The sequence below is a fragment of the Pelmatolapia mariae genome, linkage group LG16_19 (genome assembly GCF_036321145.2).
Source record: "Pelmatolapia mariae isolate MD_Pm_ZW linkage group LG16_19, Pm_UMD_F_2, whole genome shotgun sequence".
In the NCBI taxonomy this organism is placed as follows: Eukaryota; Metazoa; Chordata; class Actinopteri; order Cichliformes; family Cichlidae; genus Pelmatolapia; species Pelmatolapia mariae.
The window spans coordinates 68,212,376-68,240,044 of NC_086241.1; the positions used below are offsets into that span (position 1 = coordinate 68,212,376).

The window sequence follows — 27,669 nt, forward strand, 5'->3', positions numbered from 1 at the left end:
TAAGAGTTGAAAAAACTTGATAAATTGTGTGTTCAGAGCAGCCTGTGCTTTTGGCTTACAGGGATGACTTGTCATAGACTGACTTGGCCACGTTTTATGTGAACATCCTCACTGGAACAGGAGCTGTGACGATAAGGAGAAGCACACTTTAAGAGAACTTGCTCACTGATTTGTCTCCTCCCTCTCAGATCCGGCCCGTGGTGGAGGAGACCTTCAGCTTTTCGCAAGTTCCTCAGGCCTTTGAGAAGGTGGAGAAGGGTCACGCCCGAGGAAAGACGGTAGTCCAGATCAGCACAGGGGGTGACGACGTATAGCTCTGCACATCGTGAAACAGACTGACTCTAAAGGCTTTTCTTATGGAGTGCTGTCATGACTTTTATAGACTCCGCCCACAAACAACAAAGACACATTGCACTTCGTTTTCTATCCAAAGTACATTGTTTACCTTTTCATCAGGTTTGTGCGGCTGTTTCTTTTTCACTGTTTGCTGAGGATCTGAGCACTAAAACTGCTGTCGGCTTAAAAAAGCTTTTTTATTTTTCAGTGACTCAAAGGAAACTCTTCACTGTCAGTGTTTCAAAAACTAAAATAAAAACATCACATTATTATTTTAATGTGTAACAATATTCTCACATTTACAACCAGCAGAGGGCAGCAGAGTTAAACTCACAGTCTTTACACTCAGTGGTTCTGTACAAACGAGTGTGTGTGTGTGTGTGTGTGTGTGTGTGTGTGTGTGTGTGTGTGTGTGTGTGTGCGTACAAAAAAAACTAAAAAAAAATTAAAAACTTTACAGCTTCACTTTGATCTACAAACAGCTTCTGGAGTGTAAGAGAAGTACCGTACAGGAAAAGGTGCAGCATTGAAACAGGGCAGAGGTCTCGCTGAAGAAAACAGTCTTTGGGTTAAAGGTCAGCTAAAAACATTTTGTTCATCAACATGTGCTCCAGCGCATCGTCTTTCCAAGCAAACACGACAGGGAACATCTCTGTGGGCTCCACGGCGGAGCTGCGTCTGAGGGCCCAGCGTGACGGAGCTCCGTCAGGAGGCTGCGAGAGTCGTCACAGCAGCTCCAAACTCCACCTCTGGTTCAGCTTTCGCTCATCAAACGTGTTGAGGATCACCTGGTTTTTATCGTACTGATGCCCACCTGGAAACAGACGACACAGCTCGAGTTCGGTCATCACTGCAGCGCATGACGCTCAGATTATTACAGTCAACTTTTAATTTTGCGTTTTAGTTTTCTTAAAAAATTAGTTATCACTTTTTAATCAGCTCAACTTAAAATGAACAGCAAAGAAAACAAAAGTAACGCGAACTGAAGAAGGTGTAAAAATAGAGGTGTCTGACCTTTGACCTCCAGGATGAGGTCTGGTTTGAGGTTGCTGTGAACCACACCATCCGGGCTGATATTCCACAGCTGGTTATCTTTGCCTCGCTCGGGAGAAACGCAGATCCGGCTGCCCGCCATCATCACGCTGCCCGAGGACTCCAGGAAACAGTCCTCAATCACCTGAGGACGCAGAGGAGGAAGTGGTCAGCATTAACAAGGAAATCTTACTTTTAATCTATAAATGTGCTGAACTGCAGATAAGTTCATATTGAAAATGATTAAAATGAACTTGCTGAACATGCTCTACTCTCCCTCTGTAACATGAACCAGCAGGTGGAAGGGCTGGAGGAAAAAGCCTCTTTCAATGGGAGACGCTGAGTTTTTACAAAGTGAGGAAGCAAAAAAGAGAAGAGCCGACAAGTGCAGAACAAAGAGACCCGAAAACATTTGAGACGCACCCTTAAACCCAAAGATTTATAAACAGAAACAGAAGTAGGGCGGATTATTAAACTGTACCCACGTGCAGGTAAGTACGAGAAATTCATAATTTAGCACCGAATTAAAAGCCCAAATCTAGCTGTACGTAGTGCTACCATGTGGGTGGCTGTAGCTCAGGTGGTAGAGCAGGTCGCCTACTAATCTGCACGCCAAACATCCTTGGCATGCGGACTGGGCAGGATACTAATGCCAAGATACTCTGATTGGAGTCTGAATGTGTGTGAATGTTAGAAGCACTTACAGGGAATGATCATGGAAAACGTGCTTGTGTGAATGAGGTTCAGAGTAAATAAGCTCATGTAAGAACCCGTCCATCGCAGGAGAAACGCACTGTGCAGCTGTCAGTTTCAGCCGGCGTACCTTGCAGGTGAGATATCCGTCCCGATAGAGCCACACCTGCTCGTCTCCCCCCGTCTCCTCCACGGCCTGCACCCTCATCAGCTTGATGTCGTCCAGCGTTCCCGTCAGAGACATCATGCATCCCGTCTCCCTGTTCCTCAGGTGGAAGTACGTCGGTTTCTGTGTTAGGAGCAACAAGTACAAAATACAGATGTTAGCCTGATTTTACATAGTCACAGTGGACCTAAGGAAGAGATTCACGAACATCAGTCTGGTATTCGATGCAAAGACAAACACATTTAACATTTCTACTGAAATAAATAGAAGTCGCTCTCACTTAAAGAGGACCTACTCTGCCTCTCCTGTTCCTGTGGTAGATGTTCATGTTAAACATGACCAATCCAAAAACATCTCAGGTGCTGTCGTTACTAAATGGGCCAGTCAGGACTTACCTGCAGTAATGGGCGGAGGGATCCAATTCGCTGAAAGCCGCTATGCTGAAATAAATCGGCCACTTGGCTTGGTTGGAGGATCAGCTGTCGACCTCTGTAGTTACTGCCCTCATACAACACCCAGCTGGAGACAAACGGACATCGTTTTAGCTCGCCAGATTTTATCCATCGTTCCATTCAGACCACCAAACAAGCCACGAAGCACCGTTTATGGACCTTTTTGAGTTCTGTGATCCAATCGTGACTGAAAGTTTTAATTAAAGCGCTGAAATAAACACTGTGTGGCTAAAGGGAAAATTTAATGTAACGTTGGCTGGGGTGTGTAACTACACTAAAACTGGTACAATGCTGCCACCTGGTGGTGAAACTTCAAAATTCATGCAACGCTATAGTTATTAAAATATGTGCAGGTATAAAAGTGGGCGATTAAAAGCTGGCAGTAATGGCAATAATTAGGAAAATCAGCATATGCAGGATATCCGTTTATCATCTGGCTTTTCTTGTCCCACCATCATGGATCAGGCTAAGAGGTCACATGAAGCTTGTTATCAGTTATAATCAGTCTAATACGTGCACAGGTCTATTGGCAGCACAGACACAAGCAGTGTCAGGATAATATCACAATACTGAGGCTTCTACAAAATGAAGAATATAAAGAAAACCTACAAAAACAGATCTAAACCTACTTTTAGTGAAACAAATCTCAACTGTTTATTCATCATAAATCCCATTCATTTCAATTAGCTTCACTCTATATTGTCCCCTCGTTGTCAGCTCCCTGCAGTGGCTGTATTGCTCCAGCTGGGGGCCCCGTCCCACAGTTTGAAAGCCTCCGGGTCACAGGAAGTGATGACTTTACATACAAAAGGCTGCTAATAAAATGCGTCCAATTATTTGGATAAAACAAAACATTCACTGGGCCGACTTATAATTCAAGTTCAGTACTTTGTGGTGAACTGCTGATTACTATTATAAGATAATACTTTCATATTTTCATTCACTGTTGCATAATTACACTTCTATGAACAGGTGTGCAGACACACCTGAAAGGTCCACTCTGAACCAGAACCTGCTGCATATAAAACCTTGGTGCTGATGGCGTCTGTCACATTTATAAACCAGGAGAGGCTCAAACGTTCATCTCTGTCACTTACATTCCTCCCGCCACCACCAGGGAGCGTATGCGAGCGTCCAGGCCGGCCTGATGCAGGTTCACAGCTTCGTGCGTCAGCACCACCCTGCGACCTCTGCAGCCCACCTTCGTGAACAGGGCGATGGACGGCAGAGAGAACTCCTGGAGGTGGAGAGCAGAGGGTTGAGTTCACACAGAGCACCACAGAGGGCTGAAGACACATCCAGGGAGAACAAACACTCACATGTCCTGCAGTCCGGACGGACCGGAAGCTTGAGTCTGAGGACAGGAAGCCCATGGCCTCCGTGCTGGGGTACTCCCCCTCCTCCAGGATGTACATGTTCTCCGTGAACTGGGATCCCTCATATGCCACCCAGCTGACAACAAATATGCAGTATATTGAATGAAGCCATGCAAAAATGTTACCTCATGCTATGAATTTGGTACTTTTGCAGTTCTGTTTGCAGCATTTCTGACCCCTCATAACTTCATAAGTACAGACGATAACCACATGACATCAAGGCTGATAAACACACATTTGAAGTTCGATAAACTGCAACCAAATCATTTTTCCACCCAAGAGTCAATCTTTTTTTGTTTAACTAACTTTGAGCATTAAAATCAGAAGATAAGAGTTTAATTCCTGACGCAGAGGAACAGAAACAAACAGGCTTGTGGTGGTTGTTTACCTGCCAGCCAGCACCTTACAGGACCTGGGTGTGAAGTCTTCATCCAGAGCTGCCGTGCTGTCCTCCAGACACACCAGCCGTCCCTCGAAGTGCTCCTCAGAGTAGAGCTGGACCTGCAACACATCCAAACAGCCTCAGCGACCCAGCAGCACACACTAACAGAGACTCCTCATCATTTCTGATTGATGCTGAGCTGCACACGAACGAGCGATACCTTGAATTTTGTGGTTCCCATGCTGTCCTGCAGAACAAACAGGAGAGCTGTTAGAGATGCACGATTTATGACGTTAAGCCTTTGTGTGATGAACGGATGCTGATGGTTTCTTACGTGGAAGACGGGCTGTATGGATGCGATCCTGAAGTTCTGAGCTCCCCAGTCCTCCGGGTTTGCGTACATGCCTTTCTCCAGGACGTAGAGCTCTCCACTGAACCCGGGCTTCTCAAAGGCCACCCACCTGCAACGACAACCAGCTAAGAAATGAAACCATCATCTGCATCACAAGCTCTGCAGTGAATCCTGTAACCTTGAGAAGCACACGAGCCACGATTTACCCACTCCTTATATGGATGAAGTTTATGTTTAGGATACTTTTACAGGGATGTCTGCTGAAACAGAAACCACCTAACTCCAAAGAAACCAAAACAAAAAGCCATTGTTGCTCTAAAATCAAGGAAGTGCTTGCAAACAGCACATCTTCAGGTTTCTCTGAATAATGACTTGAGCTGCAGCATTATCTGTATAAACAGGCCGAGTCCTCGTCTCAGAGGCTGTAAAATGACAGGCGAGGCCGTCGTAGAGCTAACAGCAGAGTGTTGGGCAAACAAATCCAACCAGCTCTGAAAACCAACAAAGAAATCTTCCCTGTAAAAACTAACAGACTTGCTTTAGAGTTTTTTTAGCCCCGTATCGCACGAGTTTTGAATATTTAATCAGCGCTGGCACATCTCAACGATCAGCTGGAGAGAAACTGTGGGAGTGGTTTGGGTGAACTGGCCCTTTAAACTGTTACAAGCGTGGGAAAAAAAGAAACCCACAGATATTCATTGATTATCAGCACATGACCACGCTACTTTTATCTTCAGTTCAATTTGATTCCATTCAGAGTTATTTATGTATCACCAAATCACAACAACAGTCACCTAAAGTGCTTTATACTGTAATCACGAACTCTAAACTTTCACATCCTACGAGTTGCCTCTAACGTCCTCTGATAGTAACTAAACTCTGTTTTTGTAAAGCTCTGCCCTCGGGAAGCTTCCTTTCATCAATTCCATGAACGGATCCGTTTCAGGCTCGTCCATAATTCATCCTCTGAGGCTGTAGGCGTGTATGTTTGCGTGCGCTGTGATAAAACGCTGTAACGTGAGAAGCACACGCCCGAAACCTGAGAGAGAGAACATGAGTTTGAGCTTTGTGTTCATTTCTTTCTTCTTGTGTGTCTGACTTACACTCCACCGGTGACGTCGACAGACTGGGTCTTCGCACCGTGGCCGGTCTCCTCCAGGTTGACGACGGGTCCCAGCAGGTTGGTGCTGAGGCCCCGCTCACTGAAGTCCTGCTCGCTGAACAGTTTAACGTGCGGGGACAGGAAGTCCTGAAGAAGAAGGCGACACAGACAAAAAGTTTAAAAAAGAGAAATCGCTGCATCAGATGGAAACGCGCTCCAACCAGGAGCCTGCGGGTTGGCGTCTCAGGTGATACGTACTGCGATTACAGGCCGAAGTGACTGCAGCCCGTCCTCAGATCCCCCCCAGTCGCTGCAGTGAGGGTACTCCCCCTCCTCCAGGATGTACTGCTGGCCTTCAAAGTCTGCCTCCTGGTAGCCCACCCAGCTTCAACGTTGATACAAAGACACATTACAGACCTGAGGGCTTTTTTCCAACTGATATTTGTAGCACGTATAACAGTAAAGCCTTTTAAAGATCCCTGTGCAAAGTGCACTGTGCAGCTTTTCCATGTGTTCAATGTGCAACACGACTGTAACCTGACAAAGTGAGCCAGCTTCTAAGAATGTGCCATTTAGGATTTGGGATGATGATGATGCCCCTGATAAATACTCACAGGCCGCCGAGGATCTTCAGAGACCCGACTGCACACAGCGTCTTCTTGTTCACAGCAGGTTCGTCGGATTCTTCGTCCGGCTCTCGTACGTTGTAGATGTCGCTGTGAACCTCTAAACACTCGCCGTCAAAGTTGGGCTTCTCGTACAGTAAGGCCTGCACGACAGACACACAAGCAGGAGTTTTTACCTCTGTGTGTTTTTAGCCCACTCCTGCCCAAAGGTACAATCCCATTCATTCCACAGATTAGTACTGTAACATTTTTCACATCTGTCAGTGGAAACAGGCTAAAGTTCAGGCTGTAGGCTTGGAGCTGTCAGCGTACAAGGAGCTGATGGGGGAAAATGCCTGAGCATGCTCGTTACAGGTCTTCCTTTGGCCTGTTCCTAAAAGTATTGGTACTAAACTCGTAAGAAAAGAAAGAAATTTGGGGGAAACATGATGTGAAGGCATCATTAGACTATTTTTTGGTGTTTTTTCATAGCACATTCTCCTTCAACCAGCAGCTTCACAGGAATTCAGCCTCATCTCAACCACAGTGAGATCTGTAACAGGCAATTCATCCTTTTTCCTTTGAATTGTTCCCCAGGCCACTGAATCTGAGCCAAGTCATCAACCATAATGAATCGTGTCAGGCAAACATGTCTGGACTGAACTAAGCTCGTCACTTTAGGTCCGACTGAGATTCTGTGAGATTCTTAGGAAACACAGCTGATGTGTGCAGCAGGTATTTACAGATGTGACGTAGAACAGAACAAACCTTGACTTCATTGGGACGCTCCACTTTTATCAGCCCCTGTAATAAAGACACTCTATCAGACTCAGGTAACTCGAAGAATTACAGTAAAGTGCAAACGTTCACACATCAGCCACAACATTAGAACCACCTGTGCTAACTTAGATTAAGCATTGTTCTATGACTAAAACAAACACAGCGATGTTTCTGCTAACAGATGATTTTCTGACCTTTTAGCTTCCTGATGTATCCGACCCTGACCCACTCCACTGTAATAAACTTCACTAGTTTTAATGTTGTGGCTGATCAGACTGCATAGCATCATATTGTGTATTTCCTGTACTGTACCATTCGGAGGGGTCTAAGCGAGCCTACGAAGGGCTCAGGGAAGCCCCAGGCCTCCGGGCAGGGATACTCTCCCACCTCCAACACGCCCACGAACCCTCCAAACCCTGGATCGGTGTACACCAGCCAGCTGCAGACAGACACGAGACGGGGGGAGGAAAGCTGAGCAGGATTTCAACATGTAAGGGTTACTTTCCTGAAAGAAAACGTTAATCTTTGACACAATGGAGGGAATAATGAGCACGCTCACTACTCCCTCCACCCATCAGGAATCTGCTGCAGTTAACTGGGACAACCACAAGCTCCGGCCTGCTGCCTGCATTCCTTCACACACAGAACTCAGATGGATGATTTCAAACTTTATCTTTCTGTGCTCTTAAACCTCCACAGCGTTCCTGCTCCGGTTCAGACATCATAACTAATAACTATATAACGTAAACAAACTAAAACATATTCTTTTTCTGGTATTTAATCTCAGATTTGTAATGAGCCTGTACCACCAACAACAGCAAATTCCCATTTAAGTGTCCACTTACACTCCAGAATGGACTTTAATGGAGCCGGTGGTCTGTGGGATGCCATAGGAGCTGACCTCTACGGTGTCGTCAAAGTAGGACGCCATCCTGCCCAACCCGTTCACCTCTGAGAACAGGTCAATCTGGGGCATGCTGTAGTCCTATGAAACACAAAAATAACACTGTATGAGAGCTTTGACAGTTCATTTCTTTATTTACAATAAGCCTGGAAAACTGAGCTTTTTGAATCAGGTTAAATGAAACCCAACTCACCCTCACTGCCAGTCGAATGGAGCCGATGACCACAGGCGCTGTTGGAATAGGTTCACCTATCTCATCTAGTGTTGCAGGACTTTCCTCCTCTGCCCAGACATTCACGATGCCATCTGTAGGACCTTCTTCCAGAGCGATGATACGGCCCTGGAAACCAGGCTTCTCATACAGGAGCCAGCTAAAGAGACACAATCACGTAATTCTACGCTTTTTGCAAAACAAGCACCCAAGATTTCAGAGGAAAGTTCAGTCACATCACCTGGATAAGTTAAAATGTGCTGCTACGTTACAACGGTAAAGTTTGTTTGGGGTTAAATCAAAACTGAGTGTTTTTCCATTAACTATGTCCACGTGTGACCATCACACTGAAGCGTGGATGCATGCTAACGCGTACCATCCTCTGATGACTCGGACTGATATGATGGGGGACAGCTTCATGGTGGTGGCATCTTCTACATCAGAGTAGAGCTCAAAGGCCTCTCCTCCAAACTGAGCATGCTCGTGTATGATGATCTAGATCAAGACAGACATGTCACTGGAATCCATCATTAGAAATTCAATATATGTTCAGATATACACTGCAGTACCTTTCCAGGCCTTTTGTGGAACCCTCTTACTGCAGGAATCTGCAAGAAGAGTTGGGAAAGATTTAGGTTACGAACTTAAAGCTGAATTTTAAATATTACTTTGAGTGGTTGTCTGAACTGAGTGCGTCCTGATGGCCCTGGCCATGTGAGTCGAATGCTTTTTTATTCTCTAACCGTTTTGTCTGTGTGACCTCAGTAAACACGTTGCTGACTGCTCTAGTTTTTAGTTTTAAGGCAGTCGTTTGTTTCCACGTCAGGTTTGGGACGGTAGTCCTCCTTATTTTAACCGTGGCTCACCCTGGAGTAACCTGCTGTCAGTTACTGCCCCCTCTCTTTTTACCTGAGTGCTCACACATCAACTTTAAGTATTCATTCATTACTTTTAGTGAAGTCCCATTCATTTAACAGTTACAGTTACAATAATACTTTTACCCAAGAGCTTCTTTCTTTCCCTAGTTTAGGTTTTATTTTAGACTTGCTAGCAGGAGCAGTGCATGCTAAGACACGTCAACAGAAATAAAAGATGTAAACGTGCTACATTTTTAGCAAGATTAGCATTTAACATCCACAGACGGGGCACATGAAAGTATACAATACTAAAGACACAGAGTGTAAAGTGTACTCTTAGCAGTCTGTTAAAGTTGCTGTTAGTTTGGTATTTTAATCATCTGTGCGGTAAATGTTTTTGCCTCATTTTGTTCCACCTTAAAGTCAACAGCTAATATTCATTTGTTTTGATCAGTTTCCAGTTTTCCTGTTTCCTCTCATGCCCGCGGCAGAGAAACAAACAGTGTGTTTATTTAAAGATATTTCTTTTCATAGGTCTGCTTTATTTGCCTGTTGATGCAAATACTTCATCTCAGCCTGGTAGACGAGCTGTCGACGAGCCGATCTTGGAAAAGACTTCCTGTCAGAATTCCACACTGAGGACACGTTCATCTTTCCTGTCCTTACTTGTAAATGATTCACAGTTTGGTTGCAACAGCATCACATAACAGTGTGAAGGTGGGGCGTGTGTGGCCATGGATATAAACTAGGAACTTATCAGTGCTTTGCAGATTTTCTTAGCTGATTAAAACCCATTCATGCTTTGAGAATCCTTCCTGCTAACAGGCAAAGATATCATTTAAAGTCTCGTGCCTACCTTTGGCTTTGAAGTCGTCTTTTGAAATCCATTTGAAGGGCGCTGCTGGATGTAGTTGGTGATTGGAGGAAGTTCTTCGGGGCTCTTCAGGTTCAGATCCACTTTAGTTAGACCTGCTATCAGGTCCTGGTCCATAGCGATGCTCTCCTTTGTATTCTGGTTAGTTTGAATTGTCTGCGCTGTGGAGGTCTCCGTTTCTTTTTTGTTCTTCTTCAGTAATTTCTCTAAATGTTCAGGCAGCTTTATGTCAGAGAACGAGGGCAGTACAAGAGGAGGAGGAGAGGAGGAGCTAAAGACTGACTCACTAACTCTTCCTGTACCACCTTCTGTGACCGGGCTTTGATCTACGCCCGTCCCACCCACGTTATCAGCTGTGGCCTCAGGCTTTGGTGAATCAGCAGCTTCCACGTTTCTGAGTGGGGGCATGCCCTGCTGCTGGACAGAGGAAGGTGTGCTATTTGAGGCAGAGGAAACTTCCTCTGTACTCTTCCTGGTGGAACGAGTGGTAAGTAAGCTGGAGAGGATGGAAATCTTATTAAGTCTTGACGTAAGCTTCACAGGCTCTTCTCCATTGTCTTGCCCCTCTTTTCCTGCTTCAGCGTTGGCCCCCTCTTGGAGTCCAGATTTACCTTCAACCTCATCAAGTGGTTTTGCTTGCTGTTCAGGAGTGGGTGTGGCATTTTTTTCCAGAGTTTGCCCATTCTTTTGATTTCCCTTTTTAAGAATTGTCGTAGGTAAAAGGTCAATAAAGGTTCGTCCATTTTTCCTTAAGCCAAACTGGAATTCCTCAGGATCGAACGTTTTCTCGAAGTGGTCCTCCTTAATGGCCGGCAAGACAAAATGTGGAGGTGGAGACTTTTTATGAACATGCTTCTTTGGAGGCAGTGCGAAAGGCATCCCACCTTCCTTAATGTTCCTGATAAAATCATCGGCATCAAGAGGGTCATCCACACTAGCAGACGTGTTAAATCTTCTTTTGTGGACCCTTCTCTTCTTCTGAGGAGATTCCACATCTAACCAGCTGGAAGGAAAGTCTGCATTTGATTGCAGACTTTGGGATGAAGTGGATGATTTCTCTGCAGTCTGTAGTCCTTTTCTGAAAGCACTACCTAGAACATCTGTTTCTCTTTTTTCTTTTGTGTCTTTGTCCTTCAGGAACACCTCGCTGGAACCAACAGTGGATGATTCTTTCTTGGCATTCATCTTTGAAGCCTTTAGTTTCTCATCCACTCCAACAACCTCTTTAATGAGGTTTTTCTGTTCCTGTTTGCCAGCTGCTTTTCCAGCCGTGGAAACACTTGATGTTACAGTTAATTCAGCATCTTTAGTTGTTTTCTTCAGATCCTTTGTTGCTACAGGCTTTGATTTCTGTTCCTGGTTAGTACCTGGAGCTGTGTGAGGTTCAGTAATTGTCTCTGGTTTCTTTATTTGCACAACTTTGACAGGTGTGCTCTTCTGGTCCCTTTGACTGATAATTTCATTGTTAGCCTTTTCATTTTCCAAACTCTCTGCTGATGAGATCTTGGAGTCAGGACTCCCTTTATTTTCCACAGAACCCTGAGTTTTGGTTTCCATGTCATCTGTAGATTCTGTCTTTACAGTCGCTGGTCCCTGTTGTAGATCAGGTTGTGGACATTTGGATTCTGTTGACTTATTCAATTCTGGTTTTGTAATGTCTCCATTCTGCTTGTCGCTAACTATAGTTGCCATCTCACTCACCAGGCTCTCTGCTGATGAATCCTTGGTTTCAGCCTCTTCTTTAGCTCCATCAGCATCCTTTAGGTCTTGATTTTGGCTTTCTGCTGCCTCCTGCAGAGATTCTACTTTTAGAGCAGATGTTGGACTTGTGGATTCTGCTGATTTGTCACTCTCTTGTTTTGTTATGCTCCCATCTTGGTTGCTAACAGTTACAGGAGCCTGGACCTGCTGTTTGCTAACATCATTATCAGCATTTGCAGTTGATGCAACTTTGACTTCGGTTTTTTCATTGGCACCTTCAGTACTAGAGCCACCTGAGGTCAGTTCTTGGGTTGCATCTGTATTTTGGATCTCTGTTGTCTTAACCTGAACTTCTGCTCTGACCGTCTCTGGTTTCTGTTCAGATTCATGAAGTTTAGATTCAGTCAGTTCTTTTTGGTCTTGGACTTCAGCCTTTACAGGTTTCAAGTCCTGTTGGATTCCAGCATCACTATGAGTCTGCAAAGCCTTCACTGAGCTTTCTGCTAATGACTTCTCTTTAGCTCCATCAGCATCCCTTAGGCCTCTATTTTGGCTTTCTGTTGCTTCCTGTGGAGATTCTGATTTTAGAGCAGATGTTGGACTTGTGGATTCTGCTGATTTGTCACTCTCTTGTTTTGTTATGCTCCCATCTTGGTTGTTAAGGGTTACAGGAGCCTGGACCTGCTGTTTGCTAACATCATTATTAGCATTTGGAATTGACGCAAGTTTTACTTCAGTCTTTTCATTGGCACCTTCAGTACTAGAGCCACCAGAGGTCAGTTCTTGGATTGCATCTGTATTTTGGATCTCTGTTGTCTTCTGCTGACCTTCAGCTCTGACCGTCTCTGGTTTCTGTTTAACTTTATGATCTTGAATTTCAGATGTGGTTGAGCTCGCTTCCTCTACAGGCTTCAAATCCTGTTGGATTCCAGCATCACTATGAGTCTGCAAAGTTTCTTTCTCACTCACCAGGCTCTCTGCTGATGAATCCTTGGTGTCACCTTTCTCTTCAGCTCCATCAGCATCCTTTAGGTCTTGATTTTGGCTTTCTGCTGCCTCCTGCAGAGATTCCACTTTTAGAGCAGATGTTGGACTTGTGGATTCTGCTGATTTGTCACTCTCTTGTTTTGTTATGCTCCCATCTTGGTTGTTAAGGGTTACAGGAGCCTGGACCTGCTGTTTGCTAACATCATTATTAGCATTTGGAATTGACGCAAGTTTTACTTCAGTCTTTTCATTGGCACCTTCAGTACTAGAGCCACCAGAGGTCAGTTCTTGGATTGCATCTGTATTTTGGATCTCTGTTGTCTTCTGCTGACCTTCAGCTCTGACCGTCTCTGGTTTCTGTTTAACTTTATGATCTTGAATTTCAGATGTGGTTGAGCTCGCTTCCTCTACAGGCTTCAAATCCTGTTGGATTCCAGCATCACTATGAGTCTGCAAAGTTTCTTTCTCACTCACCAGGCTCTCTGCTGATGAATCCTTGGTGTCACCTTTCTCTTCAGCTCCATCAGCATCCTTTAGGTCTTGATTTTGGCTTTCTGCTGCCTCCTGCAGAGATTCTACTTTTAGAGCAGATCTTGGACTTGTGGATTCTGCTGATTTGTCACTCTCTTGTTTTGTTATGCTCCCATCTTGGTTGCTAACAGTTACAGGAGCCTGGACCTGCTGTTTGCTAACATCATTATCAGCATTTGCAGTTGATGCAACTTTGACTTTGGTTTTTTCATTAGTATCGTCAGTACTAGAACCACCTGAGGTCAGTTCTTGGGTTGCATCTGTATTTTGGATCTCTGTTGTCTTAATCTGAACTTGCGCTCTGACCGTCTCTGGTTTCTGTTCAGATTCATGAAGTTTAGATTCAGTCAGTTCTTTTTGGGCTTGGGCTTCAGCCTTTACAGACTTCAGGTCCTGTTGGATTCCAGCATCACTGTTAGCACCCAAAGTTCTTGGCTTGTTCACCAAGCTTTCTGCTGATGAATCCTTGGTCTCATTCTTGTCCTTAGGTTCCTCAACACAGACAACCTTTAGGTCTTGAATCTGGATTTCTGCCTCCACGACAGACTCTGGTTGTACTATTCCTACTCGCTTTTTCAGACCAGATTTTAGACTAGATTTGTTACCATCCTTGTTTTCGGTCTTTTCTTTGCTTTTTGAACCTGTTGATTGGTTCATCTCTGGTTTGGTAACATTTCCATCTTGGTCAGTCTGTTGTTTGCTAACACTATTAGCATTCATATCTCCCATCTCCTTCTTCAGGCTTTCTACTGATGAATCACTGACTTCTGTCTTTTCTCTGGTACCTTCTGTACTAGTGTTTACTGAGATCAGTTCTTGAACTATCACCTTTTCTTGGCTCTCCACTGTCTTCTCTTGAACTGATTTTTCTTGGGCTGGTTTTGTTTTACTTTCACCTTGAAGTTCAACTTCATTATCTGCAGTCACTGCATCATTCCCCAGACTGTCCACTGACAGTTCACTGGTTTTGGTCCTTTCTTTGGTGTCTTCAGTAGTTAGAGAGATCGGGTCTTGAGTTACATCCATATTCTGGCTCTCCACTGTCTTCTCCTGACCTCCAGTTTTTACTATTTCTGGTTTCTGGTCTAATTTATCATCTGGATCTTTGACTGGTTTTGTTATGTCCTTATCCAGGTCTCCAACAATTATGGACTTTTGGTCTTCCTGGATGTTAGCTTTAATGTCAGCATTCACAGCTTCAGTCCCACTCACCAAGCTATGTACTGACAAATCCTCTGTAGCTTCAGTGCTGACACCTTTTACTTCTTTAGTTGTATCTGATTTTAAAATATGTTTTTCTGATGTCTTCTTTGAGGCTTTCACCTCTGCAAGGTCCTGACTAAGATTAGCCTTTGTTGTAATGTCCTCACCTTGGTCTTTAGCAGCGACCGCCTTCTTGTTTTCTCGAGTCACATTCAATAAAGTCTTCTTTTCTTTATCAGCTTCAGCATCGAATGTGTTTGTGTCTCTTACTTCTGGAGTTCGTCTTCCTTTTACATCTCTGTCACGTTTGTCGTGCAGACTTGTGTCTTCACCTCCGACTTCCTCATCTTTGGTCAGAAGCAGTTTGGATTCATTTTTCACTTCTGATGCTTTTGTTTTCTCACCGCTGCTCTCTGTGTTTTCTTTCAAAGGCATCTCAGGCTGTTTTGTAGTTTCATGGAGTATTGTTTGCTCCTCCCTCGTTTGTTCTTTCAGAGCGTTTGTAACCCCTGTCTGTGTTTCTTCCTTGGATTCAGCTGATAAACGTCTATCCTCTGATGACAGATGTGCTGATTTCTCTGAATTTGTAATGGCTCTCTCTGTGGTTATGCCCTTGAGCGCCTCTTTGCAACTATTCTGTGACTCAGTGCTTTCCACTGCTGTGTCACTGAGCGTTTCATTTGGTTTTGAGCCTTTCCCTTCAGATCCTCCTGCGAGTAAAAGAGCCTCTTTGTGCAACTGATTTTCAACATTCTTGGACAATTCACAAACAGTCACAGCCTCTGTTTGAATGCCCAACCTCTCTGCTGGTTTCCTGCCACCCTCCTCTTTGCTTTTCTCCTCTACTTCAACATCTTTTGCTAAGGCCCTGTTTAATGTCAGGGACGTGTCCCTATCGTTTGTTAATTGATCCTCCCTTGATAAATCCTTTTGCTGCTCTGTATTGGCTGGTTTAGACTGATCTGAGTCATCCTTTGACATCAGTTTAGTAGGAAAACTGCTGCTGTTTATCTTTTGCTTGGAAGTGAATGCATTTATTTTATTAGCAGGAATACGTGCACGTATCTCCCTTTGAACGCTGTCACCCTCAGCGGGTTTGCTCGGCATGTCAGCTTCATCTTCAGGAGCTTGTTTTGTGTCGTGAGTTCGTGGTGCTGCGTTTTTATCTTGGATTAAACCCAGTTTCACGTTTCCTGTTAGCTTCAGTGATTTCAGTGACGGGGATTTCGGTTCTCGTGTTGTGTTTTTATTTTGAATAGCAGACACGTTTCCCGCTCGACTTCCATCAGTAACTTGAGACGGAATTGCTTTGTTGATCTCGCAGCTCGACTGCACCTCGGCTCCTGTGTCTGGAGCACTTTCTGTAATATCTGCGTCGCTGTTTTGCAACCGCTGGATGTTTGAAATGTCTTCAGTTGCTGTACTGGTTCCGATCTCTTTTTCTTTCACTTTGGTTTCATCGGTGTGTTTTATAAAACATTCCTCTCCCTCCGACTTGAATTTAAATACGCCTTCACTGTCACGCTCATTCGCCGTGACGCTTTCAGGTGCTTTAACATCCGTCTCTATCGATGTGTTGTGATTTGAGTCCTCAGAATTCCCACTTTGGGAACGCTGTCTGGGTTTTAGTTTACTGGAGCTTCTCTGGCCTCTTGTGGGAAGTTTGCTCACAGACGACGAAGTCTCAGGTGAATCTTTTGCAGGCATTTTTTGGTGCTGTTTGATGTTTTCATTCCATTTAAAGATTCTTGATGAGACAGTTTTCTCTTGTTTGGTGGGAGGTGGAGAGATGCTGGAGGTCGGAGTATCGCTCTCAACATGGATTCTTTTAGAAAAGTTTTTGGGTGGTTTCACTGGTGGGACACTTCCTGCTGGGAAAAACAAAAAACACAGACAGACAAACACAGGAAATTATGGCTCTTATTATGGAGCAGAGACACTGACAAAATAAAAAATAAACAGGTCAAAAGATTAGGAGTAAATAGCAGTAACTGTATCAGAGCTTCACAGTCATATTTTTAAATCACAAAAATAAATTTGTAATTTCAGGAACAGGTGGGACTGGATAATGGAAAACTGTGTAATACATGCATGTCTATTATTACCTTTATACGTTTTATTTGATTGCATTTTATTGGCAATTATTCCATATTTAGGCAACTGTAATATTACTTAAATATTTGGAGTGTTTCTGCAAAAACATCTGCAAACCAGATGTTTGTCCAGATCCAACAGATGAAAAACAGTCTGTATTCTCATCAAGATCTCTGTATGAAATGTTCATCATAAATTACCCCGCTTGTTCATTTTAGTTGCCCCTGGGTTTCATATGTCGCCTGGTCCGACATGCTGTACTCAAGCTTTCTTACCTTTCTTTGGACTTTCAGGTAGCGGTGGTGGCGTCTCACTCCCAGGACTCTCGTCAGCTGTTGCATCTTTCTGCTCTGGACTTGTTTTCTGGACTGTTTTAGGTCTGTCCGAGTCCATCTGTCCCGATGAAACCCTTTTATAGGTTATATCAACCTTCTTTCTCGTTGGAGATGAAACGGGCAGCCGGCTCTTCGGAGAGCTCTCCACATCGTTCTGCTGCTGTGTTTTTTTGACGTCCGGACTTTCCCCGTGTGGTGGGTGTCCACTTTTACTGCTTCTCTGCTCATTCTCCACGTCATTTAGCAAGTTCACAGACTCAAAGTCCTCATCTGATTTGTCCTTACTGAGTTTTGTTCCGGTCCTAGTTTTCGTGGGAGAAATGTTCCCCGACACCGATTTTCCTCCTTTGGTTTCCTCAAAACTTGGTTTCCTTCCAGGTCTGGCTGCAGTTGTTGGAGATTTCAGAGTCTCTTTGGTCCTAGGTTGTTTTTGTAGTTTGGGCCCTGAGGTGTCCGGCGCCGATGTCTTATCTGGTGTCACCGGCGATTTCACGTCTGCGTCTGATGTTGATCTTTTGGGGATTTTAGACTTTGAACCCGCAGCACTGGAGGGAGCGGTGGCACTTTGGTCTTTTAATGCTGGCAACATAACAACGGCTCCGTCTCTTTGTGTGGGATTATCACTGGAAGTTTCCACTTTTGTGCCCTCTGTGGAGCCCTTTGCCTTTGTTGGGACATTCTTGGCCTTGTTTCCAGCTGCAGAGGTCGGGGTCTTTGTTCCGCTCGCCGTGTTATGCCGGCTTTCTGCTGCTCCTCTAACTCCTCGTTTCTGGGCTGCAGCCTGGTCGGCTGCTTGGCCTCTTGCTGCTGGTTCTGCAGCTGCTGGCTTCTTTTTGTACATGTCTGACGCTGCAGAAGTGTCATCGAAGTCTGAGGCCTCCAAGTCTGTTTTACCTTTAACTATGGCTTCCGGAGTAATTGCCTCAACGGGTGAAGACTCGTCTTCCGGTGTGGGCCGATCGAGGGTTGTGTCCTTAAAATCAGCATCATTGTTGTTTTGGAGGATCAGCCGTCTGTCAGAAGACACAGAGAAAATATTTAATGACAGCTGTAGACACACTTTATGTATCCACGCAAGTAGATAGATCCTACGCTGTGAAAACCACCGAGTGTTACAGCAAAATAGATTCTGGCTTTGTAATACTTTGTTGCATAAATGATAGAAAATGTTTGAAAAATAATTAAATGCAGCATATTTAGACCATCCTTTGTGCCTTTGGAGGCCATTAAGGTAAAATTTCCTGGCCTAATTTTTGGCTTAATTTATGGCTAAATATCCAGAGAAGGAAAAGATATCCTGGATATTACAGCCCCCCAGTGAAGTCACTGTTAATAACTTGAATCCTCACACTACAGTGAAGCACGAGTCCAAAGAAGAGTTTACTGCCAACTGGCTCCAAATCCACAGATCCAACGAGCTGCTGACGCAACAGACATGAGAAAGAACAAAGCAGCCATGAGCCAGAGAAAAGAAAAAGAGCAAAAATGACAGCAACACAAGACAAGGACAAAGGAAGACCTGGAGCTAAGCTCACAAGCCCTTCTGCCCTCCCACAGTGGGTAAATCCACCAGACTGTCCAATACATGGATGGAATTTCTGAGCCTCTGCCTGATTGAGCTTCCACTTTTAAGACGGCAACTAAGAAAACTACTTTTAAAACTCTGTTTGTCCTTGAAACTATAAATCAGACCTTTATCAGGGAGATTTAGCCGAACATCAGAGCAGCAGCTGTAAATGCCAAATGTTTTCCTCAGTTTACACCTGCACAACACGACCAAAGAGAAAAACTTGCAACAGGAAAACTGCATCTGCGAGCCTTCACGTGAAAGCTCACATGTTGTAGTGTTTTCTGACCTGATTCAGTTCAAATATCACTCAAACATTTTGTGTCTCGTCTCTAATCGTGCCATAAAAATGCTTCACACGTGCAGAGTTTCCACAGTTTTCCTGCACGATGACAGTAAACCTGGATGAACTGTGCCGTCTGTAAAACCACCTGCTGAATCAAACACCTCTAACCATGTGTAGAAACTTTAAACACTCCTCCCGAGGCTGAGCGTTTCCACGGGACCCTGAGGTCAAACATGCGAGCTGCTGGCTGTAATGACTAACTGGAGGTAGTGAATGAACACCAAAGGTTAACACAGAACGGCTGACCTACATTTGATAAATCCAGTAAAGTGTCAGAAGCTTAAAGAAGGTGTTTCTGAGTGGCTGGATGTTGGCTGGATGAATATTTCAGCGCCTCCCTGCAGGTTTTAGCCCCATTGTTCAGCTCTGGCACAAAGCACCATGGGAACTCGGAGCTCGGGTTGCATGCAGGCTGAGCTCTGTTTCTCTGGATCAAAGAGGCTGTAAAAGCAGAGGAAAATGAAAACAGACAGACACTCACGGTTTCGCCTCTGTTGTGTTTGAGCTCTTTGAAGTTGAACCTTCGTCCTCGTCCACGCTCGGCTCGGGGCCGGTGTACACCTCGGCAACAGCTTTGCTCTTCGAAGGCAGACTCACAGTCCTGCGTGTGACCCGGCTTGATCTCGGCCGGTGTCGCTCCTGAACTGGAGGAGAACTCCTTGTTGAGTCTGTGTCCGGCCCCTCCGGCTGCTCTGTGGGGGTCTGAACCTCCCCCACAGTCTGTGACAGGGAGGAGAGTGAATGTGGCAGGCTGCCACTGAGCGGAGGAGTCTCTGAGGGGGTGGGAGGGCTCTCTGGTGCTCCCTGATCCTCTGAGTCGTCCTCTGGAATTACTGTGGCAGGTACGGCCAAAAGAGGAGGCGAGTCTGCTCTAAAGCCCTCCTCCTCTTTTTTCATTACATCCCTTTCTTTCTCCCACTCCACCTCCTCCTCTCCCAGGTGTGTCTCCACCCATATGGCTTTGTGGAACACAACAGGAGACTCGCCTCGGGGTTTTTCCTCTCTCGTGGTTGCACTTTCCCCCGAGAGGCTGCTGGTGGATATTCGAGTGCTCGTCCTGGGTCCTCCTGAGTTTTCCCTCTTCAGGTCTGGAGGCTTTCCCTCCTGTTTGAACAAAGTTATTCCTCTCAGCGCCGTGCTGTGGCCCTTCTCTCCAACCTTCACCGATGCTTTCTTTGATGCTAAGCTTATGGAGGTTAGGTTAGGAGACTTTGGGGACTCCACAGCCTTAGAAAGTGGGATCTGAAGTGACGTCAGTGTGGTCGGGCTGATGATCTCATCCTCACTGCTGCTCTCTGGTCTCTTCAGTACTTTTTGTTCCAAATTCACCTGCAGCCGTTTGCTCACTTCCTCGACCACGGATTCAGCGAAGCCCACTTCTGACTTCAAACCGAGATCTGGATCTGGCTCGGTGGCAGATGCAGGGTCTGTGGATGTGGAAGTCATGATTACATCCAGCTCCTTCACGCTGCTTCTCCCGGTGCTGGTACTGTCTGCAAAGGGCATGTCTGCCTCTACTGTGTCCTGCGAGGCCCTGCTGGAGGCGCTCCGGCTGGAGCTCTGGCTCACGGTGTCGCTGTGCTCAGCATTTAACCCATTTTCTGGCTCAGATTGGGGTGAACGTGGAGACAAGGGGGACGCCGGGGAGCTGTCGGTGGAGGTGCTCGAATGATTCCGGCTGCTGCTCTTCTTCCTCTTGGAGCTGAAAAGGTTGGTGAAACGGCTGAACACTGATTTCTTCTCCTCTGAACTCTAAAAAGAAAAGAGGACAGGCAGGAAAGATGAACACTGAGATGTAAGAATGCATTAAAGAAACGTGCACAAAAACAACCTGGTGTACTTCCTCCGAGGTTGAGTTGCATCGTGCGCGCTGCCTGTCTTGGACTCCTTGTTTTTTTTTTTGCACTTTCCACAAACACAAATACAGTCTGGGCCTAAAGTTATCCCACCACCATCACCTCATTTTTCCTTTTCATCTATTTTTATACATTTGAATCATTTTTGAAGTTCAAGGAAATCCCCTGAAAAGAGAACCTGTTATATAATCAGAGCCAAGAAAAAGAAAGAACAGTCTGCAGGTTATTTGGCTCTAAATGTTTTAAATGTTTGTCGATCCTCGTCAGGCAAAGACAGGAGGAGAAGACAAGAAAGAGCGACTGTTTGTCAGACGCTCCAACTAATCCAAATCACTGTCACCTGCTGAGCAGCAGGAACTACAACATGGCAGCTAGAGAGGAGGCAGCGACGGAGTGACATCATCAAAAACAAACAGCAGCCATTCATTGGAAATCAATGTAAAGTAACTGTCACAGCAGGATTAACAGTAAAAGACTGAGTTTGATATTTCTGCAGAAGCACTAAACCCATAATTACGCTCTGAGCTTTTGACTTTCTCTACATGATTACATGCAATTAGATTTTAAATGTATTTCTGTATTTTTCAGTGTGAGAACACTGATGGATGTTTGTTCATACGGTGTTTGTATAAAAATCGAACAGCTGATTCTTTCATCCTGATGCTTTAATAAGTGAAAATCAGACTTGGATTCATCTCTCAGTCGAGCTGAGATGAGACGAGCCGGCTTTTCTTTAGAAATGAAAACTGGCAGGTGCCTTTATCGACATACCTTTGAGTCACAGACGAGAATACCTGAAAGATTTTCTAGATAAATATTATTTCTCACTTAGTCAGAAACGAAAATGGTTGGAATCTACCTTCCTTTAAAAGCTGCGACTGCAATCAATAAGAGTTCTTTCAATTTCAGCTGAAAAGGAAACATGTTTTATAATTTGGACAGAATCTGATCCTGATACACAAACGCAGGTAAAAGCAGATCTTTCATAAACTAACTGGTTTTAAGCAGCCAGTTATCCCACATGAGCTTTGAAGGTTTGCCCAAAATGAAGCTTAAATGTTGTAGAAACTAAAATCATCAGCTGAAACGTTTCAGATTTGGTTGATCTTATCAGCTTCATTTACTCACAAACACATGGATGGACTGGTTGAGTGACTCTGAACAGGAAGAGCTCTCTGTGTAATGTGAGGCTGTACAGTCAGCACGGCCACGCTGTGAACACAAGCTCTTATAACAGCTTATCGTTACCGCACTTTGATTTTTTACTCATACTTATGTTTAAAACAGCATTTTGTTACATTTTATTTCGATTTCTTACCTGAGCTCCTTTATTTTGGATATTTGTTACATTTTGAGCTTATTTACTTTGCTTATACCAAAAGTCGGGAAATATGGGAATGTCAAACAAAAGCAGTAGCATCATTAAAGCGAATCCTCTTAAAATCTTTATTCTCTCTTATTATGAAAATATTTTTGACCACTTTTTGTGTAAAGAGTGAAAAGCTGAACTAAACTAAACGCAGACACCCAGCAGCAGTAAAACTGAATGACTAACTAAGACACAAACACTTTCATTCTCACAGCTCACAGATTCAAACGGCTCAGAACAAACCCGGAAAACAAACATGGAATATCGGAGCAGGTGAAAGAACAGCAGAGACTTCCACAGTCCAGTTTGAAGCCCGGGCTGCTCATAACGCACGCACTGCAAAACCAAAGCTGGCGGTTATCACAAAAAACAAAGAGCACATGTTAGAACAAGAAGCAGGAGCCACAGCAGCTACACACCATTCTGACTTCCTGGAGTCCAAACTGCAGAAATCCTTCCAAGTTCTGTGTCAAAGTTAGTCCCCCCAAAAAAAAAAAAAAAAATCACACAAAACTGCGCCGAGAACCGACGACTAATCACACCTTGTAGAAGAAATCAAACCCTTAAAGCTTCCTCCTCCTCAGGCAGCACTGACTGCTTCTACCTGAGCGTGTCACGGCTCTGAGACGTGGGCTTTGCCTCCTACATCACAGACAGTGTGTGAAAAAAAACAATATTGTGAAAGCCAGCTAGGAATTCTCAATCCAGTAAAAATGAGAGGGTGTGGACGAGGCTGGCGGAGAGCAGCACACCCTTCCTCATTCTAAAGCGTGCGTGTGAATGGGACGCCTGTTATCTGCTGTCGGCTTCACGAACAAATCATTTCGGTCTCAGTGTCGTGTAGAGGGACAACACGGCTGTGACAGAGGAGCATTTCTCTGGGAGACAAACCCATTTCAACACCCTTGCTGTGCTTTCCAGCATTTCCATATTTTCACTGAGCAAACAGCAGCCGAGGCTCAGGCTCAGTTTTTCCAGTTCATAGCCAAACAGAAACAAACCACGGAAAACAAAGTGGAAGCGCGGCTACTTTACCTACTTTAAGGGCCTGAAATCCAGAGTGTGTCGAAACCCGGAGGGATTACTCTCCTTCCACCTTTGCCCGCCATGTATTAGTCCTCCACCAACCGCTGCCCTTCTGTTTACCCAAAGCAGGGACAAATGTCAGGTAGGTGGGGACTGAGCTCCATATCAGTGTGAATTATGCCCCACGTCCTTATCTCTTAGACTGTAGTAAAAACATGCGGGAAAGATAACGGAGATCAAAATTAAACAGCACAGGACGCCCGAGCTTCAGCTTTTACACACGAGCTAAATAAAGCTTCTTATAGTTAGAAATGAACTGCAGCAATCATTCAGCATCGTTTCACACACTACATATGAAAAGCCTTATAAATATACATTATACTGTATATTAATGAGTACATTTATTTTATATGAATCTTATGCATTTAACCCAACGTCATTTATTTACTCAGGGGTTTTATTGTTAGTAATTTTGGTATTTTATGTCCCCCATAGATTTTTGGTCCTCCCACAGACACAAATAGCACAGCAGGACGGGTTTGGCAGGTTTCTGTTTATGGGAAGTAGCTCCGGGCCAATGGGATCCAACAGGATTATGTGCATGTCATTTTAAAGGAGAAGCATGTTGTTACAGTAACTGTTTTTAAAAACTATGCCCACAAACAACATTCTTCATATTCTTTAAGTCTGTAATAAAATATTTGACAAACGTCTGGACGGACATCGGGAAAATGATCTATGGAGGAACAATGTCCCAAATTAATGAATGTGTCATTAAACGCAACAACACCTAATAAGTCACAATCTGAGAGCTGAATAATATCTGCATTTATTTGATGATTTTAGCATTTTTGCTCTTCCACAGTAATGATGTTTTTGTCACTTCCTGTTTGACTCTATACGACTTGAAAGCAGCTGAGAACATGAAGTCATCAGTTTACTGAGCTCAGAGATCAGAGGGTGTAACACCAGGTCAGATTAATGGCTTAGAGAGCCGCGTCAAGGTTAAACTCAGAGTTGCTACCTGGCTTAATCACCATGGTAACTGATACTGAACACATCACTAAGTCGGGAGCAGGCTGTGGTCAGAATTTTAAAATTGGACTTCCACAGATTCTTTTATTTACAGCATGTTTGAAGTTTGATATAGATCATCTGCTGGGCGAGTGTGTGTGTGTGTGTGTGTGTGTGTGTGTGTGTGATGTTAGGCCGTAAACAACCGCTGAGTGTGCATGTGTGAATTTAGTGATGCAGAAGATGTATAAATGTTATTCTGCTGGAAACACAGAACACACAGCAGCTCAGTCATTTAACCTGATCTGAAACAAACAGCAGTGATTGTTGCTTTACATCAGGGGTGTTGAACTCCAGGCCTCGAGGGCCGGTGTTCTGCAGGTTTTAGATCTCACCCTGGGTCAACACACCTGAATCAAATGATTAGTTCATTACCAGGCCTCTGGAGAACTTCAAGACATGTTGAGGAGGTCATTTGGCATTTAAATCAGCTGTGTTGGCTCAAGGACACATCTAAAAGCTGCAGGACACCGGCCCTCGAGGCCTGGAGTTCGACACCCCTGCTTTACATGGATCCAGTCTCACAGCTGTAAGCTTCACCTGTCACCTTAGAAATAAACAGCAGCACTGAGCGCGCTCAGACATAAAATCATCCACTCGAATGTAAATGTTTATTTTACCGCTGCGTGCACGAAATCAGCAGATTAATGATTTTCTGCAACATTCATCTCTCAGTGTTTTATTTTACTGTTTGATCTTTTCTGTTCTTTAAAGGTTTTTGTGACTTTTAATCATCATCGTCTCATCGTCACCATCTGCTAATGTCTCTGATTGGAGTAAGCAGCATTTTGTGCAGGACGTGACCCACAAGCGTGCATAGATCCTGAATCTGAAACCCCGGCGTAACAGAGAAAGTTAATAACCATTGTGGTATCGTGATCATCTCAGACTCTGAGGCTTTGTTGATCCAGTTTTGTGAACTTTCTTGGTTGTGTATCTCTGATGAGCAGCAAGCTTTCGGTTCAGTTGTCCCAAATCAACATCTCTGAGAAGTTGAGAGACTCCTCGTCCTCTGAGACCACAGCGTCCATCTTTGTCGTGATGTTTGGATGCACAGTGTTTCCACGCAGTGCAGCCTTGATGCTCTGAATAACGACCTCACTTCCTTTTCCCACTGTCACAGCTGCTTACTCAGCAAATGTTCTGCAGGAAACTGGAGTCATGTTTTTAACAGGTGAACAATGTCAGCAGGTTGAACTCGTTAGTCAGTCAAATCCAGCCGAGCGCTGTTTGCTGCTTCAATGAAATCTGACCTTTAACACGGCTAATGCAGCTAATCTGCTCCGGGTGAACCTCCGATCATTTCTTCCACTTCGCACGTCTGAACTTGCTGTTTTTATGTTTCTAAAGTCTCAAACTTTCTGACATCTTGCAGATTTTTAAATAAAACAGTGTCTAACAAAGAAGTGCTGCACAGTTAGAATTTGAGGAAATGTGCCTCACAGAGCCGTCAGTGCTGCCGTTTATTAAACCAACAGTGACGATTTATAAAGACATCTGCTCGTGTTTGAATACGATGAGCTGGCAGCAAACATGATGGCTCATGAAACAATAATGTGATCAATCAGCTGATCGAGTCACATAAACTCTGAACCATCTTATCTTCATGTTTCTGTTTATTTTAAAGGGACTATGAATATTCATCATTAACATGAACACTTAAGTTCAGCGTGTAAATATGTCAGATTTAGCCACTAATTTTCATCTAAATCACAGTTATGGACAAACAATAAAAACTCAGTTTTCAAACTCAAAATAAGAACCAGGCCTCAAGAAATCAACAACTGAACAACTGGACCAGTAAAGTAATCCAAACAGAGCTGAAGCTGAAACCACGACACATAATCTCCTCTCTGCTTTCATCTGGACCTCATGGACGAGAAACAAACCAGAAAATCTCAAAACAGCTAAAAATAAAAATCTGAAAGAAAAAAAAACGCAGATTTGACAACATCTGGAGTGAAAGTGTAAAAGATCACTCTCCTGTGAGAGACGGCAGAGCTCCTAATGATCTGACTCCCAGATTTTCAGGATGTTCCACATGTTCTAACTGATGAGACAAAAAAACAAAACACTAAAACCTTCACCCCAGCTCTGAAGCATCTCTGAACTAAAACTACACAGAGAGGAATAACTGATGATCCAAAGGAAGCAACAAGAACAAAACCCCTGACCTATGAGCCGACAGCTGATCGATCAATATCACCCAGAATCTGAGTGATCGTCAGCAGCTAAGAGTTTCTGCACTCAGAGTTCAATAAAGACGTGGAGATAAATTCATTTTGTATATTTTTATGGTTTAATATTGATCTGCTTCTCCTCTCAGGGTGGAATATAAGCTGCTCTGACGTTATGCACATGTAGCTATGCATCTGTAATCTCTGATGATTAATTCAGACCCACCTTGGAGTGTTTGGAGGGTGACATCGGGCTTCCCGGCGCCGCGTTCATGTCGAAGCTGATCACGGACGTCCAGTCAGACTCGGTCTGGTAGCTGCACTCTGTGGAAACGCTCATCTGGTCGTGGTCGAGGCTCCTGGTGCACAGAGGCAGGAAACAGAGGGGAGAGGATGTTATGTCACCGACCTTTGTTTCTGCTCTCATTGTGCTCGTGTGTGTGTCTGTGTATGTTCATTAAAACACACACTTCACAACAGAAAATCACAACAACATCCCAGCAGATGAACCACAAAGCAAAGCACATCCTCAAATCCTCCAATCTGAACCCCAAACTCAGCAGTTAACTGAAGTAAACACAAACATGCAGCAGTGATAGAAACACCACCCAGCCATCACGTCCTGCTGTCCTCCACCTAAAACACACAACAGCACAGAAACATGAACTGCTGTGCACAGCAGCTGCTCTCTCTCTCTTTCCCATTATCACGTGTAAGATTTCCAATTACTCTGAAAAATGATGGACTTTAAAAAATAATGAAGGATTAAAATTAATTTCCCGTCTAAAAACCAAAGTTCTGCATAAAACCTCACGGTGACTACATCTGTCATTATAATGACAGCTCTCCTGCTAACACCACACCACAGATAAAGCACCATATCAGACTAGCATGTATGCATATGTTATTTAATGTCCTCAAGTGCAAACACACACCCATGCATGCGCGCGCACACACACACACACACACACACGCTGCTTCACGTCAAAGCTGCTGTGTTGGTTTTCTTCTCACACCTCTGATTGTTTTAGAGGTTAAACAAACAGGCGAGCCAGAAAAATGACACCTGACGAGGAACGCTCACTCCCTGCATGCACGCCGCTCAGACCGAGCAATTAGAGCGCCGCAGAGGATTGTAGAGCACGTGTGAGGCATGAGGAGGTGCAAGTATTTCAAGGAGGAGTGGTTTCATGCAGCGTTTACAGACTGAACGCTGCTGCAGTCGTGCAGGACGTCAGCAGGCCTCCATGTGTTGTGCTCGTCTTCACTTAGAGTTTGACT

General features: G+C 44.4%; 2 protein-coding genes across 4 annotated transcripts in view; one reads left to right on the forward strand and one right to left on the reverse strand.

Moving 5' to 3' along the window:
- LOC134646307 (reticulon-4-interacting protein 1 homolog, mitochondrial-like) overlaps positions 1-27,669 on the forward strand; it is a 46,293-nt gene that overhangs the window by 15,145 nt on the left and 3,479 nt on the right. Inside the window, exon 9 of one of the 2 annotated variants that reach the window (XM_063500163.1) lies at positions 189-1,048. The exons of the other annotated variant lie outside the window; for it this stretch is intronic. Within the exon in view, the coding sequence (XP_063356233.1) occupies positions 189-314 (126 nt within the window). The 3' untranslated portion in view covers positions 315-1,048. Of the gene's footprint in view, positions 1-188; positions 1,049-27,669 lie in introns of those variants that run through there. 2 annotated transcript variants of the gene reach the window in all.
- Positions 1,043-26,697, reverse strand: LOC134646305 (microtubule-associated protein futsch-like). Of its 2 annotated transcripts, none has more exons than XM_063500160.1 (22): positions 26,615-26,697; positions 19,368-20,638; positions 16,914-17,986; positions 10,105-16,412; positions 8,961-8,999; positions 8,768-8,886; positions 8,374-8,551; positions 8,122-8,261; positions 7,589-7,715; positions 7,265-7,300; positions 6,506-6,660; positions 6,150-6,276; positions 5,893-6,038; positions 4,772-4,898; positions 4,658-4,684; positions 4,444-4,556; positions 3,999-4,131; positions 3,777-3,916; positions 2,623-2,746; positions 2,192-2,350; positions 1,351-1,513; positions 1,043-1,150 (listed from the first exon to the last, which is right to left on the reverse strand). In XM_063500160.1, the coding sequence occupies exons 1-22, from the start codon at positions 26,660-26,662 to the stop codon at positions 1,062-1,064; spliced, it is 10,842 nt and encodes a 3,613-aa protein (XP_063356230.1). In that variant the 5' UTR covers positions 26,663-26,697; the 3' UTR covers positions 1,043-1,061. The 2 variants fall into 2 exon arrangements, with proteins under 2 accessions (XP_063356230.1, XP_063356229.1); XM_063500159.1 differs by having other exon boundaries at positions 10,105-16,415.